The 20,787-nt window shown below is 44.1% G+C and overlaps 1 protein-coding gene across 7 annotated transcripts in view; it reads right to left on the bottom strand.

Moving 5' to 3' along the window:
- Positions 1–15,324, bottom strand: part of Kdm5c (lysine demethylase 5C) — a 42,256-nt gene extending 26,932 nt beyond the window's left edge. For 5 of the 7 annotated variants that reach the window (XM_041647667.1, XM_041647670.1, XM_041647669.1 and 2 more), the window contains exons 1-7: positions 14,840–15,324; positions 11,216–11,293; positions 8,722–8,844; positions 8,308–8,478; positions 6,453–6,587; positions 1,561–1,684; positions 1,299–1,480 (exon numbers count right to left, since the gene is read on the bottom strand). In XM_041647667.1, the coding sequence (XP_041503601.1) occupies positions 1,299–1,480; positions 1,561–1,684; positions 6,453–6,587; positions 8,308–8,478; positions 8,722–8,844; positions 11,216–11,293; positions 14,840–14,989 (963 nt within the window). In that variant the 5' untranslated portion in view covers positions 14,990–15,324. The remainder of the gene's footprint in view (positions 1–1,298; positions 1,481–1,560; positions 1,685–6,452; positions 6,588–8,307; positions 8,479–8,721; positions 8,845–11,215; positions 11,294–14,839) is intronic. The other 2 variants (XM_041647668.1, XM_041647671.1) reach the window with 1 other exon arrangement.
- Between the last annotated feature and the right edge of the window lie 5,463 nt (positions 15,325–20,787).

Genomic DNA, 20,787 nt, shown 5'->3' with positions numbered 1-20,787 from the left:
TAGACAGAGTCTACAGTCGTATGGAATAAAGTGCATAAGGAGCTGGCTTTAGCATTTGACTATAAAAATAAACATGGCAAAAAAGGAACTCCTTAAACTGCAAGGCAAAATTGGATCTTTATAGTTAATCATTTAGTAAATAAGGGAAATAAACGACATTTTTATATTTAAAAAAAAATAAAATAAAAAAAAAGTACAGATGAGAAAGTAGTCTTTTTCTTTTTGTTTTTTCTAGACAGGGTTTCTCTGTGTAGCCTTGGCTATCTTACAACTAGCTCTATAGACTGCTGGCCTTGAATTCAGAGATCTGCCTGCCTCTGCCTCCTACAATTAAAGGTTCACATCACCACTGCCCCGCGAGAGCAGTCTTATTAGTCTTCAATCCTCTCATTTTATTCATTCAATAAGCATTGCATTCTATGGCACAGAGATGTGGAAGAGCTGGTAATTGCCTTCAAAGGGCACATAGTACTAGAATGTTCATAAAAACTAAAAACTGCCATAGTAGCCAGTAAGAAATATTATGGGAAATAGCACTCATATTACTTAGAGGTGAGGGAGGACTTCCAGGGAGTACTTCATTCTGAAGGAGACAGTTTTTTTTTAAGATTTATTTATTATGTATACAGTGTTCCGTCTGCATGTATGCCTATTCCCCAGAAGAGAGCACCAGATCTCATTATAGATGGCTGTGAGAATTGAACTCAGAACCCCTGCCAGTGCTCTTAACCTCTGAATCCTCTCTCCAGCCCCCCTGAAGGGGACATTTGAAGCTAACTGAAACTTGAAAGGAAACTAGTGTTTGGCAACTGAAGCAGAGCACAAAGAGAAATTCCTTGAGGCAGAAGGAACAATATGTGCAAGGAATGCAGGATTACAAAAGAAATAAGGGCTCATCTCTTTAATAAAAAAAAAAAATGAATATACCTACAAGTAGTTCAGAACAGCTATAGCAGAGAAGTGAGGTAGGCAGCGCAGGGCAATGAGGTTAGAGGTCAACAGGGACTGGACCATGCATGACAATGACGATAATGAAGATTTTAGCCTTTATCCTGAAGCACTGGACAGTAAGAGTCATCTCTGGACCCTTCTAGCACTTTGTGGACAGTAGCTGTGTACTCTTGTTCTTTGTTCCAAATTAGCTGGCCTTGTTTTCCCCACTTAAGTAAGCTACCTGCAGACAGGGCTCTCTAGACCCACTTTTCTACTTAATGCAACCTAGTCCAGTGCCACGCTGGAGAAATGCTCACTGAAGGGATGAGAAGCAGAGCTCTAGGAAGTCAGGGCTGGGTCCTTACAAACTGGGCATTGCTGTGGTTCCTTCGCAGCCTCATGGTCATCTTGGTGCAGGGCTCGGGACTATGACTCAGTTCCTCCTTGCCTTCTAGGAAGGTCTTGGGTGAGGCTGATTCCATCTTCACATCCCCACCTAATTCTTCCTTTACCACCACAGTGGGGGGACACTCAAGTCCTTCCTTATCTGTAGAGAGAAAAGTGGTTCCAAATTTAATTCTGAGACATTAACAGTCCTGAAATCATCCCCAGTATCTTAGGCCTTACCTTTTTTCCGAAGAGTCTTATCCTTGGCCATAAGACCTAGCCCCATCATCTTGGGACCTGCTCCATATATCTGTAGCTTCTTTAGTTCTGGATTTTTCTCAATGTCTTCCTCTGTGGGTTCCGGCTACAAAGAAAGCAGGAAACAAAATGAATCAAGAATACTATCTGGGGGCTGGAGAGATGGCTCAGTGGTTAAGAGCACTGGCTGTTCTTCCAGAGGTCCTGAGTTCAATTCCCAGCAACCACATGGTGGCTCACAACCATCTGTAATGAGATCTGGCGCCCTCTTCTGGTGTGTGGGCATACATGGAGGCAGAATGTTGTATACATAATAAATAAATCTTTGAAAAAAAAAAGAATACTATCTGGGGGCTGGAGAGATGGCTCAGTGGTTAAGAGCATTGCCTCCTCTTCCAAAGGTCTTGAGTTCAATTCCCGGCAACCACATGGTGGCTCACAACCATCTGTAATGAGGTCTGGTTCCCTCTTCTGGCCTGCAGACAGACTACTGTATACATAATAAAGAAATAAATACTTTTTTAAAAAAAGAATACTATCTGGAACAGGCTGCCAAACACTAAAAGTTCAGACTATATCTATAGTCTATATATCTGTATCTACACACACACACACACACACACACACACACACACACACACACAGTTTGTGCCAAGAACTCATGCACAGATGGGCCACAGCAAGAATTCAGAGTTACTCTTTGAAGACAAGGGATAAGTCCTAAGTTTGTTTGTTTTGTTTTTTTTGGTTTTTCAAGACAGGGTTTCTCTGTGCAACAGTCCTGGCTGTCCTGGAACTCACTATGTAGACCAGGCTGGCCTCGAACTCACAGAAATCCATCTGCCTCTACCTCCTAAGTGCTGGGATTAAAAGCGTGAGTCACTGTCTGGCTCTAAGTCTTAATTTTAAAGGGCCAACAAAATGACTCAGAAGGTTAAGGCGCTTACTTGCCATCAAGCCTGAACCTCTGGGACCCAGGTGGTAGAAGGGAAAAACCAACACCAGTAAATTGCCCTTTAGTGTATGTTTGCCAAAGCAGGAATATACAGATATGTACACGCACAAACATACACACACCCCAAATCTAATAATAATAATAATGAAAAAATTTAGGGATTTATGAGTTATGAGGTCCCATCTCTATCTGAGAAGCTATTAGTAGTTGACAGTTGCCAAGGAAAGGAGAGAGGCAACTGGTAGGTTCTTCATGCCCTGGTGGATGACCACGCACCCCTGTGTAAATGAGCAACACAAATTTTACAGAATTCAAGCCAGGCGGTGGTGGTGCACGCCTTTACTCCCAGCACTAGGGAGGCAGAGGCAGGCAGATCTCCGTGAGTTCGAGGCCAGCCTGGTCTACAAGAGCTAGAGTTCCAGGACAGGCTCCAAAGCTTCAGAAACCCTGTCTCGAAGAACCAAAAGAAGAACTCAGAAGATCAAAAAACATCAATTAATTAAAAAGTGTAAAAGGAAGATATGAAGTTGGGAGATATGATAAGTATCCTAGAAGAAGTGGGGGGTTGAAAGGTATATATGATCAAGATATACTGTATATATATAAAATTTTCAAATATAAAAATTTCAGGAGCTAGAGACCCATGCAGGCAGCTCACAATCACCTGTAACTCCAGCTCCAAAGAATCAAGACTCTTCCTTCTGGCCTCTGTGGGCAATTATACTCACATGTTCATATGCCTCCACAAAAAAACACATGTGCATACACATAATTAAAAAACAAATCTAGGGGTTGGAGAGATGACTCAGTGAAGAGCACTGGCTGCTCCTCCAGAGAACTTAGGATCAATCCTCAGCATCCAAATAGCAGCTAACAATCCATCTACAACCCCAGTTCCAAGGAATCTAACACTCTCTCCTGGAATCAACAGGCACCAGGCACACACATGGTATATAAACACACATGTAACTAAACACCCACATACATAAAACTCTAAAAAGAAAAAAAGTCCAGGTCTTCAGTTTTAAATTGCTGGGGCCGGGCCCCAAGGAGGGTTTACTGAGGGGTCTGTAGGTTTGTGACATATAATAATGTCTAGGCGTGTTTGATGTGCTTTAAAAAAAAAAAAAAAATTTAAAAGAAAACCAAAAAGGAATTAAAGGCAGACTCTCAGTGTTGCCAACCATAAAATAATAATATTAATTTCTATCTCATAACTTAAGGATAACATATTTGAAGAAGCAGAGTGGTACTCGAACCACTTTTCTCAAATAGTTATTCAAAGAAGCTATTCATCCCTTATCAAGGAAGCCTCTCTTTACAGCAAATGAAAACCATCACAGAAAACCACAACTGGACATAATGAAGAAAGGTCAATGGACTGTGGGGAGCCCAGCCCCAGTGGATAAATCTACATCATAGTTCTTGCATCTACAGCTCAGGGAATATTATGAAGGAGGGCTGGAAAGATTCTAAGAGCCAGAACAATAGGAAATCTGCTGTGAAAGTCTCTCCTAAAAATGGCTGCATAAGCCAGGTGTGGTAGTGCATGCTTTTAATCCCAGCACTTGGGAGGCAGAGGCAGGCAGATCTCTGTGAGTTCGAGACCAGCCGGGTCTACAGAGCTAGTTCCAGGACAGGCTCCAAAGCCACAGAGAAACCCTGTCTTGAAAAACCAAAAAAAAAACCCCAAAAAAACAAAAACAAACAAACAAAGCAAAAAAGACTGCTTAAGACCAGAATGGTAATATCAATAAACATGTTAACATGGGGGAGGGGGCGAATTCCATGGTGTTCCACTCCTAGACAAAGAACTATATTAAGCCCAAATCTGTGGGTCCCCATGAAAGCCAACAAAGGAGACCGAGTCCCATATGTAAAAGCAAAGAGCCTTTATTTTAACCAAGTTTGCAAACTCGGTCTCTCCCATGTCCAATGTATTAGAATATCTGGAGAGCCCCGAGCTCAATTAGAATTGGGATTTTATAATAGTAAAGGTGGAGGTGAGGGGTCTCTGAGGTCCAGGACCCCTGACTGACATTTGTCTAGGGGTGTCCTGGTGAAGTACTGGCAGGTGTTTCTATTTACAATGCTTGGAATGCCAGGAATTTCCTTTGAATGGTCTGCTCTTGAGTGGGGATCAGGTAATCTCAGCCTGCCAGGCATTGTCTCAGGGTAAACTATTGAGACTCTAGACTCCATTTAAATTCATCCATGGCCAGAGTCCCAGGTGATAATGGTTGGAGGAAGTAAAGAACTTCCTTTCTCCCCAGACTTAGATTATCATGGCTGGCCCACAAAAACTACAGGCAAATGCTGATTGCAAGAATTAGCTTCTCCCAGGGATGAGCCCCTTTATCTGACTTTCCAATGCAAAGTGACCAGCTTTGAGATCATATATTTATATGTATATTTATTGCATATATGCATGAACATACACAAAAAATATAATCAAAGAAAAAGAGGTTATCAACTTGAGAGGGGTCATAGTTTGAAGGAAGATACCTGGGAGAAGATGAAGGAAGGAAAGGGAAAAATTGTGTAAATAAGTCAATTTCAATTAAAAACATTTAAAAACTTTCAAAAAAAATAAAAAGTAGCATTATTGCTATATGTAGGAGGTACATGCCTTTAACCCAGCACCTGGGAGGTAGAGACAGGTAGATCTCTGAGAGTCTGAGGCCATCCAGGTCTACACAGCAAGTTTTAGGCTGGTCAAAGCTACAAAGTAAGACCCTGTCTCAAAAAAAAAAAAAAAAATTGAGATTAATATGGCCTGCTAAATTAATATTTCTCAGTGAGAGCCAGGCGGTGGTGGTGCACGCCTTTAATCCCAGCACTTGGGAGGCAGAGGCAGGAGGATCTCTGTGAGTTCGAGACCAGCCTGGTCTATCTACAAGAGTTAGTTCCAGGACAGGCTCCAAAGCTACAGGAAAACCCTGTCTGGGGGGGGGACCCCAACTGAAAGACCTGGATAAATCCAGACCCCCCCCCCCAGCAGGAAGAAAATCTAAGCAGGAAGAGAAGAATCAGAAATCCAGGATTAGCCAGTTCAGTGACTGTGTTTCAGGAACTAGCTGAAGATAAAATTAGATAGTAATCTTGAGAAACAGGGAGTCCCGGGTCCATGTGTCCCTTGCCCCCCCACCCCCCCACCCCCGCCTTGTGGTTTCTTCCTATAAAAACCCCTTCTCCAAGCCGGGCGGTGGTGGCGCACGCCTTTAATCCTAGCACTCGGGAGGCAGAGGCAGGCGGATCTCTGTGAGCTCGAGCACGGCCTGGTCTAGAAGAACTAGTTCCAGGACAGGAAACAAAAGCCCCAGTGCACTGGTTCCTGTCTCATTGAATAAAGCCTCATGTGATTGCAGCAAGGACAGTCTCTCGTGAGTTACTGGGGGGGTCGTGTTATCCTGAGACTTGAGTGAGAGTCTCCCCAGCACTGGGGGTCTTTCACAACCAAACAAAAAATTCCTCAATGAACACATAATGTATATACTGTTCTCTGTTGTCTCCTTCATGCCACCCCCCCCCCAAAAGTACGTAATCTTCTCCGCCTGAAGGTAGGGTATAGAAATAAGAAGACTTCGAAGAAAGGAAGAAACCAGGCACAAAGAGCAGACATATAAAAACCTACAGTACAGGCCATGTAGTACTAATGCACCTTTAATTCCAGCACCTGGGAGGGAGAGACGGGTGGAGGATCTCTGTCAGTTCAAGGCCAGCCTGATCTACAGAGTGAGTTCCAGGACACGTTCCAAAGCTACAGAGAAACCCTGTCTCAAAAAAAAAAAAAAAAAAAAAAAAAAAAAGTACACTCTTTTTATACTTAAGAGCACAAAAGAATGCATAGCTTCAGTCAGCAAGCAGCATTCTTCCTACTCAAAAGCCCCTGTTAAGTGGCAATAAGAAAAGTACTCACATCAGGCTGTAGTCTCTTTGCCCGTCGTCCATAACTGTTGAACTTGGAAGGCTGTACAGACTGTCGAAGAGGGATGCTATGGGGTTTATATTCCTTGTCTTTTTCCTCATTATCAAACGGGCGTGTGTTACACTGCTAGGGATAAGTGAAGAGTTAGGTCCAGAGCATGGAATTTCAGTCCCCTAAGCAAGATTGTCCTTTCACCTTCACCCAATGGCCAAAGTTGTAGCCTAGACTCCTGACCAAACTAATAGCCCCAGTTCAACTGGTCTTTATCACTGACACCTTACATACTTTCAGAATTCCTTTTCCTTTTCTTTTTTAACATTCCCTTGTATGTGTAGCATCCAAGCCACAGTTAGTATGTGAAGGTCAGAGAGTCAGTTCTCTTTCTACCATGTGCATTCCAGGTCAAACTCAGGTCACTAGGCTTGGAAGGAAGCACCTTAACCCAATGAATCATCTTCCTGCCACTGACAAGGCTCCCCCCACCCCACCCCCGCAGTTGTACTCAACTCAGGGGTTCAGCAGATAACTAACTATAGGACTTGACAATAGATAACATAAAAACTATAAAAAGGCAAAAAAAAAAAAAAAAAAAAGGTACCACTAGGAAAGAGTAAGGTCTAGTTTCCCAGTCTCCAGTACATGGAACCAGTCCTATTAAGAGTATTAGTATGGGGGCTGGAGAGAAGACTCAGAGGTTGCTCTCCCAAAGGTCCGGAGTTCAACTCCTAGCAACCACATGGTGGCGCACAGCCATCTATAATATCTGGTGCCCTCTTCTGGCATGAAGACAGAACAACAGTATACACAACCATATACAAAAATAAATCTTAAAAAAAAAAAAGCTAAGATATATGTTATATATAAAATATAAGTTATATGGTGGTATACATTTGTAATCCTAGCACTTGAGTGGCTGAGAAAAAGAGGATCAAGAGTTCAAGGCCAAGGGACAAGCAAGATGTATCAGTGGGTACCTGCTGTCAAGACTGAGAATAATCTCAGTTCAATCCCATGGACCCACACGGTGGAAGAAGAGAATGAAATCCTGAAAATCATCCTCTGACCTCCATGTGCATGTATGTACATACCATAATTTTAAATGTAATTTATAAAGTTCAAGGTAAGGATGTGGAGACACAACTCAATTGGTAAATTATATATAACATGGATATATATAGCCAGAGATTGATCCCCAGTATTGCTTAAACTTAGTATGGTAGTGCATGCCTGTAATTTCAGTGACCTGAAAGGTGGAAGCAGGGGGATTAAGAGTTCAAACTCATCCTTGCCTACAAATTTGAGACCAGCTTGGGCTATAAGAGGACCCTGCTTCAAAAGAAAATAAAAAAGAATCTAAGGGTTTGGAGAGATGGCTCAGTGGTTCACTGGCTGTTCTTCCAGGAGACCTGGGTTCAATTCCCATCACCCACATGGCAGTTCATAACTGTCTGTAACTCCAGTTCCAGGAGATCCAACACCTTCACACAGACATATATGCAGGCAAAACACCAATGCACATAAAATAAAAATAAATAATTTTTTTTTTAAAAAAAAAAAAGAAGAAGAAGAAGATTCTAAGACAGCAAGGGCATGGCAGTTGAAATCTAGTTGGGGGACTGAAGTAGGAGGACTTATTAGTCACCTCTGGACTTCCCAGCGGAGGAGTTTTAAGTGTAGTCTGAGCTACATGGTAAGTGGGCTAGCTGCATGGTGACTTCTAGGCCAGCCTGCCACATACCAAGACCCTGTGTCAAATATAAACAAACAAACAAAAAAAAAAGAAGTGTACCAATATGTGCCTGAGGATAAAGACTTTTTTTACTCCACCATAGCCTGGCATCCTTACCACAAGGTTGGCTCCAGACTGATACATTTCATAGGGATAAACAATGCGTTCATAGTGAGAGCGTAGCAGGGAACCGATGTTTTTGCCAGGTGGGTAGTTGAGGCGCTGGGCCACACGAGCCCACCGACGATCCTTACAGATAGTTTCATAACCACCTTCTTCCACCACAATCTGCAAGGAAGAGCAAAAAGGGCCATGATGGATGTGAACATCCAGCAGCAGGCCTACAGAAAGATAAGAAAGACAACTGCAGCCTCTCGCTTCTCCCCATCTCAAACTGCTGTAAGAGGTGAGAAAATATTCTGCTGTGCTACCAGTCCACCCCTTCCATACAGCCCAGAGACCCAAGATCCAAACCAGAAGGGGTCCTAGCATAGCAAGGGTTTATTGAGATAGAGAAAAACCTGTTCTTACTTTGCTGAGGCTATAGAGGTCCAAGATGCGTCGTTCTACATTGGGAATCTTTAAGGATGAGCCCTGGATCTCCCAGAATTTGGCAATCTGGTCCAAATAGTTCAGTTTCACTCTTGTCTGGGCCTAAAGAAGAAATGGCTCAAAAACACCAGCCACCTCCTACCACCACCCATCCATTACCACCAACACTCCATCCCACCCCCCACACTCTGCAGTGTCCCATTTTCTGGCTCAAACTTAGGGGAGAAAGGGAACAGAGTAGACTTCGAGTGAAATGAGCTCTGGGCTTAAGACAGTGCTTGGCCCCACTTTTTTCTCATTTTCCAAAAGGTCATAATAGTCTTTGTCTCATTCTCTTGACAAGGTTATTTGTGTATTATTATGTCTTATACAGATGAAGAAATAGGGCCAGAAAAGAGTTAAGTCACACAACAAGAACTAAGATACATAAGTAATCAAGTAACTCTAAGCTTAGCCTTCTCTCCACTGATTTGCTGATTGAGCAAATGCGCACCACTCACTGCACCCCATATATTTTTATTAGAAAATAAGTGCCAGGTTTGGTAGCTCACACCTGTAATCCAGCACTTGAAAGGCAGAGGCAGGAAGATGAGGAGTTAAACTCCAGACTCCATTACATAGCAGATTTGAGGCCTGCCTGGGTTACTTGAGACACTGTTTTGAAAACAAAAAATGGGAAAAGGAAAATAGTACACTTACCCCAGAGATATGGACTTAATTAAGAAGAACGGTTAAGACCCTCTAGAAACTTCAGAAATGCCCAGCAGTGGTGGCGCACACCTTTAATCCCAGCACTGGGGGTGGGGCAGAGGCAGGCAGATCTCTGAGAGTTCGAGGCCATCCTGGTCTACAAGAGCTAGTTCTGGGACAGGCCCCAAAGCTACAAAGAAACCCTGTCTCAAAAAACAAAAACAAATCACTTGAGACAGAGGCCCTTTTCTAGTCAGTCCTCTGAGTCCTAGGTAGAGAAGAACTAAGGTGTACCCAAGGTAAGAAATGAACTAAAGTTCCTTGGCAGTGAAAATCCTAATGGGATTAAGAACACCATCCATACGAACCCACCCCTTACCTTTATAAACTTGGCCTCGCCTCTGCTCCTTCCCTTATTAACTAGCAGGAAAACTCTAGAAGACCTACGCTTGTTCAGTGCTAGGTAATACCTGTCCACAGCTATACCAGCCAAAGACCTGGTCAGATTTTATTTCTCTAAGGAACTCACACTACTCACAAGAGATTAACTCTGGTTCTGACTTGAACAATATCTAGACTGAGTTTAGGGCAGTAATTCTCAATGGAGAACAATTTTATGCTCCATGTATATCCACATACAACTACCCCATGACCAAGATTAGATAGATAGATAGATAGATAGATAGATAGATAGATAGACAGACAGACAGACAGACAGACAGATAGATCTGATCCAAATTGTTAATAGTGCCAATGCTGAAGAATTATGGTCTTAAAAAAAGCAATTTGGGGGTAGCGGTATTCAGCTGGGCCCAATACTCCACTAGAATACTGAAAAAGGCTCAAAGACACATATTACTGGAGGAGGAGGAGTGGGAAGGGAACATGCATCTAACTTGTATCTTCTATGGAAAACTCCAGGACCGTGCGTGCCTGAAACCAGCTTTAGGACACCCACTCTCACCATCCCAGGGCATTCTCAAGCTCCAATGAAAAATACCACCTGTCCTAGGGGCCCAGATGTCCTATACAGAACAAAAGGGAGGGAAAAGGCTACCTGCCTGACCCCTGTCCATGTCTCTAACAATTCCAGCCTCTACACAGACCAGTTCTTGTGCTGTTTTTGCTCTTCCACTCTTCTAAGTATCAAAAAAGGAAGGTAGGAAGCACAAAGCCATGAATAAATTAGATATATGAGGCCACATTGAGCTGATCAAGGAAGAGGTTTCAGCCAGCCACACAGCTACCTTTTGTTGACCCAGGTAGGTAGGACAGGTATTAACAGGAAAAATTCATAAGTAGAAAAGTTTTATGGGAAAGGAACATCTCCAGCCTTTGGTCTCACACGCTTTTAATCCCAGCATGGGGGTGGGGGTGGAGGCCAAGAAGCAGGCAAATTTCTGTGAGTTCAAGGCCAGCTTGGTGTACATAGAAGTTCTAGGACACCCAGGGCTACAAAGAGAAATTGTCTCAAAAAGCCAAATTTAAGGGCTAGAGAGATGGCTCAGTGGTTAAGAGCATTGCCTGCTCTTCCAAAGGTCCTGAGTTCAATTCCCAGCAACCACATGGTGGCTCACAATCATCTGTAAAGACGTCTGGCGCCCTCAACTGGCCTTCAGGCATACAGACAGAACATTGTATACATAATAAGTAAATAAATATTTAAAAAAAAAAGCCAAATTTTTTTTTAAAAAAAAAAAAGTGAATTGTCTTTGCCCTTACATCTGGAACTCCAAAGCCTCTTTTTTGTCCTGGGCACACTTAAACCCTCTCCAAATCTCACCTCCAGTTCATTCAACCTCTGGATTCGGGGCGTAAATCTGAAGTTGTCCACTTCCACAGCAAAGGGTGGCTGCCAATCCTAGAATAGAAAGAGGAAAGGAACTTGGGTTATCCCACTTTAATGTATGACCAGAGGGAACCTAAACCCGCTCAGTGCTCCATTAATATTTCTTAAAATTTCTTGACACCTCAGATCCATTAACCTGGCAAACATATAAATGGATCCACTTCCAACTCTCCCCAAGACTTATAACAGGGCATAAGGACCCCTCAAGCCCATATGCAAGGCCTCATGTACACACCCTTGTAAACTTCTAAGTCTTTCCCAACAGTAAAGTGTTAGGATTTTGAGAATTATAAAAAGCTCAAAACAGTTAACCACAAACCTTCTATACACCCGCATCACCACCCTTCCCTAGGCAGGACATATAACCCAGAGTTCTGGCAACCACACAGGACCTGAAGTCAAAAGACCTGGGTTCACAATGTAGCTCTACTAGTTACTAGCTATGAAATCTTATTACCTTTCTTTCTCAGTCTGTTTTCTTATCTGTAAGGTGGGCATATGAATTCTGGCCCTGACTTACTAACAAGACATTTGATCTCTAAGTCTGACCCCATCAGTGAATACCCATACAGGGTAGCTCAGCTCTGGTTCTGGCAGGGACTAATAGTTTAGGCTGTCAATGTCTGTTCTCTCAGTCATAGAAGACACTGCAGGAAAGACAAAGGAACATGCATCTGCATCTCTTACTCACTCACCAGGTTTGAAAGGCTGCCTGTGGGTTCTCTCTCATATACTTGCATGGTATAAGAGACAGGGAAGGAAGTCTGGAAGTGGGAAGCCCAATAGTTGTGGTAAAGAATGCAAGGATTTACAGAAGGGAAACCAAGAAAAATTAATGAAAGCAGGGAAAGCTTTACCATGCCAAGTTGAAGCTTTTTCTGTTCTACCCAAAGGACAGCTAAAGACTCCCCTTCTCAACAGACTCATCAATACTTCCCCAGACAGTCCTCTCTTTCCTGGAGCTCTGTTGTGTAGGAAGTGGTTTAAAAAAAAAAAAAAGACAAAAGACCCTAGAATAACCTAGATCCATGCCTTCATTTTACAACTGGGGAGAAGAAACTACATGCTAGTTAGCAATAGAACCAACACTAGAATCCATGTCCTCTGATCAATGGTTCTTTGCACTACACCAAGCTACCAGCATCCATACACAAGTGCATACATATGAAAGGAGGGTAAAGGAATGGGAAAAGAGGCTGTTGATCTCTTCTGCATGCATGCTCGCCCTCTTAGAAAAGGAGCCAGAGGATTCTTATTTGCAAGTATACATGTTCTTCCCCAACCCACAGTAGTAGAGAGAGAAAGCACCTGAGGCTGAGTAAAGCAGGAGAGAAAAAAAATTTAGGCTAATAATGGTATAGCTTAAGCCCAGTGGAGCTCCCCATACTCTCTTACCGTCCACCACACTCCCATCAGCACAGATAACCCAGACAGAAAGGTGCTCAAACACAAAACTCCAGGTATCCCTTTTTCCTGCTCAGCCAAATTCTAAAGAATCAGTGCAACATCAAGCACCTGACAGGAGATTGCAGAACTGAAATCCTAAAGCAGGAGCTACAACAGAGAGATGGGGAAGGTCCAGCAAACCTCTCATCTTCAGTCCCATACCCGTACAAAATGCTCAGGATGAAGGCATTTGGAGTGTGGTGACAAACAGGATGGCTATCTAATTCAAGAAGCTATGAAGCTCCCATATGGCCCATCCATCTATACCAAGTGTAGCAGTCATATGCTCTGAAATTCAAACCTAAAACCACCCCTCTAAGACAAACTCCAATACCTACTCGCACACAGATTTGCATCCTGAACTCAAGCATCACTTGTGTGAGCCAGGTGCTTTAGGGCCTAAAGGTGTTTTAAGCCGGGGGGGGGGGGGGGGGCACACACAAAACCGTCAACAACAAAAACAGAGTCAGGTCTCTTGGACTGGAAAGAAGCAAGCTATTGGAGCAGAAAAAAAAAAAAACCTACCAAAGGACAGTCCTTTCTGGCCACACACGGACACACATGACTACTACATACACACACCATGGGCTTGTCATTCTTTCCCATCCTGGTCCCCCAAAGCAGGGTAATCGCACCTATCTAAGGCCAACCTGCCCAAAAGCCCGAGGGAGAAAAAGGGAAATTCAGATCTCAACTATCCCTAGGTCAAAGGTGCCTCTCCAGACTACTTCAAAGAATTTTCCTCATTGCGATCAGGCGTCCAACCTTTCCTTTCTGTTGACCTTCCAGGCCTGTTACTACCAGTTGTGACTAACTCACCAGAGAAAAGCATCCTCAGACACTGTAGCCAGGCTCCAACAAGGAAAAAATTAGCTTACCTAACTCTTCCTAGACCCTAGAGGACCCATCTAAAGCCAGCCAATGGAAGGGCACCAAAAACATGAGGTCAGATAAGGAGACCTGTGGTGGTCTTCTCAGGTGGGAATGAGGCTCCACATCCTGGATAACCTCCTCAGAAAAACAGTGCTGCAAGAGAACTCAATCCAACCCATCAAATCCCATGTGGCCACTAAACACTGATCTCCATCTCTCCTCTCCTCCAGTGTCAGCGAGGCAGCAGCCTGTCCTAGCCTTTGGAAAACTTCTGGTCAAGTCAGGACTAGTACCAAAGATATGGTCCTTTTTGCTGACGTTTGGGAACCAAGAGAGATTTCCATAGCTCTGCTCTGTTTCTGGGGACCCAAGAAAGCCTTATCTTATAGGATCACCAACATTCTGGGCCAGAGGTAGAGTAGAAATCTTCTGAGAAGGGACATACCAAGCTAACTGGTCTAAATTTCTTCATAGAAAGTCTGCAGAAACCCTGCACAAGTTCTGACATTGCCTTCAACTAGAAAACGGAACCAATTCCTAAACCCATCTCTGAGGAGCCAGAAAAAGCACCCAGTGTGAGAATGATTTCCTCACTGACCCATCAGGCCAGGATATTATCATAGATGAATTGGCCTGACAGGGTGTGAGTAAACATGAGTCAACACACACAGGAGCAAACCCATGACCACATCAAGCACCTCCAGAGTCATGGTAATTACCACTTACCAGAGTGTACTATGTTACCTAGTTTAATCTCATTATTCCCCAGTACACAATTTCACAGGCTCAGAGATTACCTTACATGCCCAAGGTCATACAGATGTTAACCTTCTAAGTAGTTTTAAATTCTGTCTCCCTGAATTTAAGAGTGTGATCTTTCCACTACACCACACAGCCTGCCTTAAAGAAAATGACACAGTAGTCATTACTGAGCCTAGTCTTGATGTAGAGGACACAAACTACCAGATGTATTTTCCGTGCCTCCCAGCGAACTCTCCCCAGCCCACTAGCATCTCAAGAGCAGGGTGGGTGGGAGTGGGCTGAGACCCCAGGTCTCTGGCATGCCACAAAACGGGAGAACCCCTAACTCCAGCACCCTTTCTACGATGAGCAAGGCACCCACAAGATCCCAGTCAATCCATCTTCCCACACCTGCTGCCCTCCGCTCGGGACTTAACCACGGGCTACCCGGATCCACCCACAAGCTCGCCGCTGGCGACCATCAGCTCCCGGCCTTACCGCAGGTGGGCGGATCTTGCAAATGCCGGACTTCTCGGCGATGGGTCTGATTTTCGCGATGTAGCCAAGAGGGTCTCGGAACTCGGCCCAGCTAGGCTCGAACACCGGGCACTCCGGCGGCGGTAGGAAATCGTCGGACCCCAGCTCCATGGTGGGCCCGAGGGCTGGGCCAGAGATCGGGAGGGCTCAGACCGCCCTTAAGGACTCATGGCGCCGCCGCTGTCTGAAACCGAGGCACTTCTCGGAGTCTAGGCCCTAAGCAGGACGGCCACCGCCCGTCAGGGCCTAGGGGGGCGGGTGCCGTACTCTAAAAGTCTCAGGCTGAGGTTTCTATTACCGACCCTTAATCCTGTTCCGTTTCTTCCACACCCTGCCGCTGCCTACCGACTACTGCAGCCTTTGCTACTACAGTTAAGTCCCGGTCGCCGCAGGTTTCATCGCCGCCACCGCCATCTTGGTTTGTCAGCGTCTCCTCCCCCAACCTCTGCACCTCACCACAACAAATCGGATCCCTCCGCGAGGTGTCTCTCCGACTTTTGTCTACTTTGAGCGAGGATAAACCCTAAGAAGCTTTCATTATGTGGTGACTGAGATAAATCGGGTGGTATATGTTCCTTATTTGAAGGTGGTTAGTTAAAAGTATTTACCAGACTGAGAGAAAATAGTTCCTCTCGGTGGCGGAGGAACAAACTCGTAATTTGTAGGCCGGATCCTTTTACCGGATGGACCGGCGGTGCACGTTTAAAGGCCAGTGATGCGCATGCGCAGTCTCTAGACAAACCGGAAGAGGAGCTCGTATTCATAGATAGTGGCCCACGAACTGGTACGCGCCCATGCGCGCTCGCAACCATTCGCGCACGCGCACGCACACACCCTAGTTCGCAAGCAGGCTTTCAGCTCCTCCCCTATGTCCTTTGCTTCTTCTCCCGGGTCTTTCTGTGAGAACCACGCCACGCAAGGCGGCGTTTTCTAGGAATCTCCGCCCCCTCCCGTCTTCCCCCCCCCCCCACACACCCACACCCCGCATTCTGTGTGCCCGCTGCTTGGGGAAGACTTAGCTGACTTACACCTCTGGGTTTTTTGTTGTTGTTGTTTTGTTTTTAAAGGAAAACAGGAAACTCCTTACTCCATAGAGAATGTGGATTTTTAGACGCTTTGGTCCCGCTTAGAGTAAAAATACATTATGCTTACCCCAGTATCATTGGCCATCAGCATTTTAATTAATGCTTTCAGCTGTTCTGTATGCATTGTAAATGTATAAACACTAAGTGTGTATGTGTGTATATACTTTCGTGGCAACTACTGCTACCAAAAAAAAAGGCCTGGATGTTTACATTTTTGTTTATTCCATGTCTATGCACCACATGTGTGCCTGGTACCAGTGGAGGTCAGAAGAGGACATCCAATTCCCTGGAACTGGAGTTATGGATGATTGAGACCCACCACATGGGTGCTGGAAATGGAATGTAGTTCCTCTGCAAGAGTAGCAAGGGCTCTTAACCACTGAACCATCTCCCCAACCCGTTTTTATATTTTATGCATTTTATCCATCACCTACCAGTGACGTCTGTGCAAAACACCTGTTTGCCAATTTGCCAATTTGTGAGCCTGTAGTGTACTGCTTTTCAAACATTTACATACATAGAGGTTATAATTATTGTGGTACCTGCTACATGTACATGTACCGTGTGCAGGTTCCCTAAGCTGTTTCTCCATAGGTTCATTGGTGACAACTATGTATTGAACCAGTACTTTGGAACTTCAGCTCAGTGGTAGACATTTGTCTAGCATATGCAGGGCCCTGGATTCAAATCATAACACCACAAACAAAAAAGTTCTTGGGAGGGGGTGACATATATCTGTATTTGGTGATCATCTAAATTATTCATCAGGTCTGTACCTATATGCACAGATTGTGTGTCCACTGTTTGAGGACCTGTGCACATGCTAACTAAATTTATATTCTCACATCGGACTGAATTAATTAAGCACAGAGACCCTTTGTACCTTGTATAGTAAGCAATACATGTTGAGTAAACAAAAGAAAAATGAATGCGTTTTATAACTGGTAGCTCATATTGACTGAAAATAATTACACTCTCTGCAACATTTCTTGTATACTATAAAGCCTCTACCATAGCTTGAAAGTGTCTGAAGAGGAGGAGGAGTGTTGTTCCTCCTCTAGTGAACTGCTCCTAATTATATACAGAGACAAACTAAGTAGATTCTACTTCAGGACTAAGCTTCGGTCATCCTAGCAGAAGGAGTAGGGTACTGAGCGGGAAGCGCACCCTGCAGTCCCACAGACCTGCCTTCTCATCTCTCTAGCTCTGCTATTTCTAGTCCTACCTGAAGCTGAAATGAGGATGAAAATGCCTGCCTACAGTACCTGGTGCATAGCAGTCCCCCAGTTATTTGGTAGTTGTTTTTTTGTTTTGTTTTGTTTTGTTTTGTTTTTTGAGACTGGGTTTCTCTGTGTAGCAGCCCTGGCTGTTCTGGAACTCACTTTGTAGACCAGGCTGGCCTCCAACTGAGATCTGCCTGCCTCTGCCTCCCAAGTACTGGGATTAAAGGTGTGCACCACCACCACCCACTTTTATCTTTTGTTTCTTAGAATCAGCACGTCATTACAAAGTAAAGCTCAATGAAGATCTCACTGTTGTCGAAGTGTGATGGCTCCTGACAGCAATCCTAAATTGAGGAAGAAGAACTGATTTCTCAGGCCAACCTGGACTACACACCAAGTTCCAGGCCAGCCTGAGCTTCAAGAGCCTGTCTCAAAACAAAAAGAATAACCCTTCTGCCCAGCTAACATTTCATATTTTTTTCATTTGTTGTTTGGGGATTTGTTTAGTTTTTTGGTTTTTTTGTTTTGTTTTGTTTTGTTTTGTTTTGTTTTTTTGGTTTTTCGAGACAGGGTTTCTCTGTGGTTTTGGAGCCTGTCCTGGAACTAGCTCTTGTAGACCAGGCTGGTCTCGAACTCACAGAGATCCACCTGCCTCTGCCTCCCAAGTGCTGGGATTAAAGGCGTGCGCCACCACCGCCCGGCTTTGTTTAGTTTTTGAGACTGGGTCTGACTACATAGCCCTAGCTGGCCTGAAACTCACTATACAAATATGGCTGGCCTCAAACTCAGAAAGATCCTCTGCCACCTAAGAGATGGGGCTGGCGAGATGGCTCAGCAATTGAGAACACTTGCTGTTCTTGCAGCGATCTGGGTTCTATTTTCAGCACCCACATGGCAGTTCACAAACATCCTCAACTCCAATTTCAGGAAGATCTGGTGCCCTCTTCTGGCTTCTGAGGGCACCAGGCATGCACACAGTGCACATACATGCAGGCAGGCAAAACACTCACACATGTAAAATAAAAATAATAAATAAATAGTCCAAATTTTTTTTAAAGGTTCAAGGCTGGTGAGATGGTGTCATGGCACTTCCTACCAAGCCTAATAACTCAATTTTGATCCCAATAACTCAATTTTGATCCCCAGGACCCATGTGGCAGAAGGACAGAACTGACCTCTATATGCATAGTGTGGCACAAACATGCCCAGACACAAAATGCACACAAATAATTAATAAATGTGATTTTAAAAAAAGATTCCAGAGCAGAGAGATGGCTCAGTAAAAGCAATTGCCACCAAGCCTGACAACCTGAGTTCAATACCCCAGGGCCCACAAGATGGAAAGAAAGAACCAACTCCCATAAGTTTTCCGCTGACCTCAACATGCACAACTCAATGTGTGGTATATATGCACTCAGAAAGATGAACAAGTGTATTTAAAAGGTTTTAAAGATTCAAGTGGTTAGCCAGGCGGTGGTGGCGCACGCCTTTAATCCCCACACTCGAGAGGTAGAGGCAGGCGGATCTCTGTGAGTTCGAGGCCAGCCTGGTCTACAAGAGCTAGTTCCAGAACAGGCACCAAAGCTACAGAGAAACCCTGTCTTGAAAATCAAAAAAAAAAAAAAAAAAAAGATTCAAGTGGTTAAAAAAAACTTTTTAAAAAGTGGCTCTGCCAGCAATTCTATCACCTAGGAGGCTAAATAAGGAGGATTTTGAGTTTTAGGCCAACCTGAGCTATAAAGCAAGATACAGTGTATAATGACACTATAAAGAGGAACTAGGCCGGAGAAACATGAGTCAAATTAAGGTTGGCGAGTTTGCTGTTCCTCAGCTAAAGACAGTTTGGCTTTTCTACCTGGAGGAGCTCAATAAGTGGTAAAGAACATCAGGCCTTTGGTCTCAGCACCACCCAGTCTTCCCACAGTCTTCTCTAATGCCCTTAGCCCAGACACATCACTGGGCAAAAGGAAACTGCACACTCTTTTAAGTCAGTGAGACTGTGTCCACGAATTCCTATTTGTGAAAATCATACTACACACCAGGAAGTTTGTGAGCATGTGGAAACACAAAGGCATGCCTTCCTGGAGCAGAAGGTATTCACTCACGGAGATCTGCCGAGTACCACACGTTCCTGATTCTTGATTTTCTTGTTCATAAAAAGAACTTAAATAGGGGGCTGGAGAGATGGCTCAGTGGTTAAGAGCACTGTCTGCTCTTCTAGAGGTCCTGAGTTCAATTCCCAGCAACCACATGGTGGCTCACAACCATCTGTAATGAGATCTGGTGCCCTCCTCTGGTGTGTGGGCATACATGGAGGCAGAATGTTGTATACATAATAAATAAATAAATCTTTAAAAAAAAAAAGAACTTAAATAACAATTTCATTACTTCGGAAAATTAGCGGTAATGATGTCTGCCTTTCTTTAAGGGCCAGGTGCTATGAAGTAGTATTATCTCTGTCTTGCAGATGAAGAGAAGGAAACTCAAGCGCAAGTCACATAACTAGAAAGTGACAGAGCCAGGATTCAAACCTACAACTATCTTTGTCCCCTAAAATTCTACCTATGAAAGTTTCGGATGTTGTTCCTCACACAGAAAAGTGTTTAGGAAATAAGTTCCTTTCCAAGATTCAAGTATTATTGGGGACCAATCAAAGACTGGGCACTGAAGGCTTCAGAATTTGGAAGCAACAGGGATCTGGCCTTGTGCTGAAAGCTGGCTTGGCCTCACCCAGGCACCTGGGAGAGAGGGCTGGAGTAGAATGTGTGCAGAGCAATAACTTGAGGTCTTGGCTGGGCTCCCAATAACACCCCCATATATTCTGTAGATAAAGTGCATGAGAACGCCACTGTGCTTTAGTGGTAGGAATGAAACCCAGGGCCCTGAACATAGGGTCTCATACACACTAAACAGGTGCTCGGCCCCAAACTCACTACCAACCCCTAGGCCTCCTTTTAATTTTGGTCTGTAAAATTCCAAAATAGGTATACAGTATCTTTTGTCATTGTTTATTTGATCTTTGATTGGGGCTGTTTGCTTGTTTATTTGTTTAACATGCGGTCTCACTTGCTATATATCCAAGGATGATCTTGATAAACTCCTGATCCTCCTGCCTCTAACTCCCAAGTACTGTGTTTACAGACAGGAGCCACCATGCCCAACTCCCAAATACCTCTAGACTCCATTTCCTTCTCACCTCTATCCCCCTCTTCTCCATGATTTGTGAACCATTTACTATCTCTCTACCATGGAAAATTCTTAAAAATTTATTATTATCATTATTTTATTTTATGTATTCAGATGTTTTGCCTGAATATAGATAGGTTTGTGTCTTTGGAGGGCACTGGATTCCCTGGAACTGGAGTTACAAACAGTTGTGTGTTGTCACGTGGATGTGGGAATCGAATCTGAGTTCTCTGCAAGAGCAGTCAGTGTGCTTAACTGAGGCACCTCTCTCCAGCTGTTTCTTCTTTTTGTTTGTTTTTCAAGACAGGGATCCGCCTGCCTCTGTCTCCAGGCGCACGCCTTTAATCCCAGCACTCGGGAGGCAGAGGCAAGCGGATCTCTGTGAGTTCGAGGTCAGCCTGGTCTACAAGAACTA

The sequence above is a fragment of the Microtus oregoni genome, unplaced genomic scaffold, assembly GCF_018167655.1.
Source record: "Microtus oregoni isolate MIOR12 unplaced genomic scaffold, Mior012 000207F_ref0000254, whole genome shotgun sequence".
NCBI classification, from domain to species: Eukaryota; Metazoa; Chordata; class Mammalia; order Rodentia; family Cricetidae; genus Microtus; species Microtus oregoni.
Note: the sequence above shows the minus strand (reverse complement) of the source record. Positions and strands in the feature narration are given on the sequence as shown.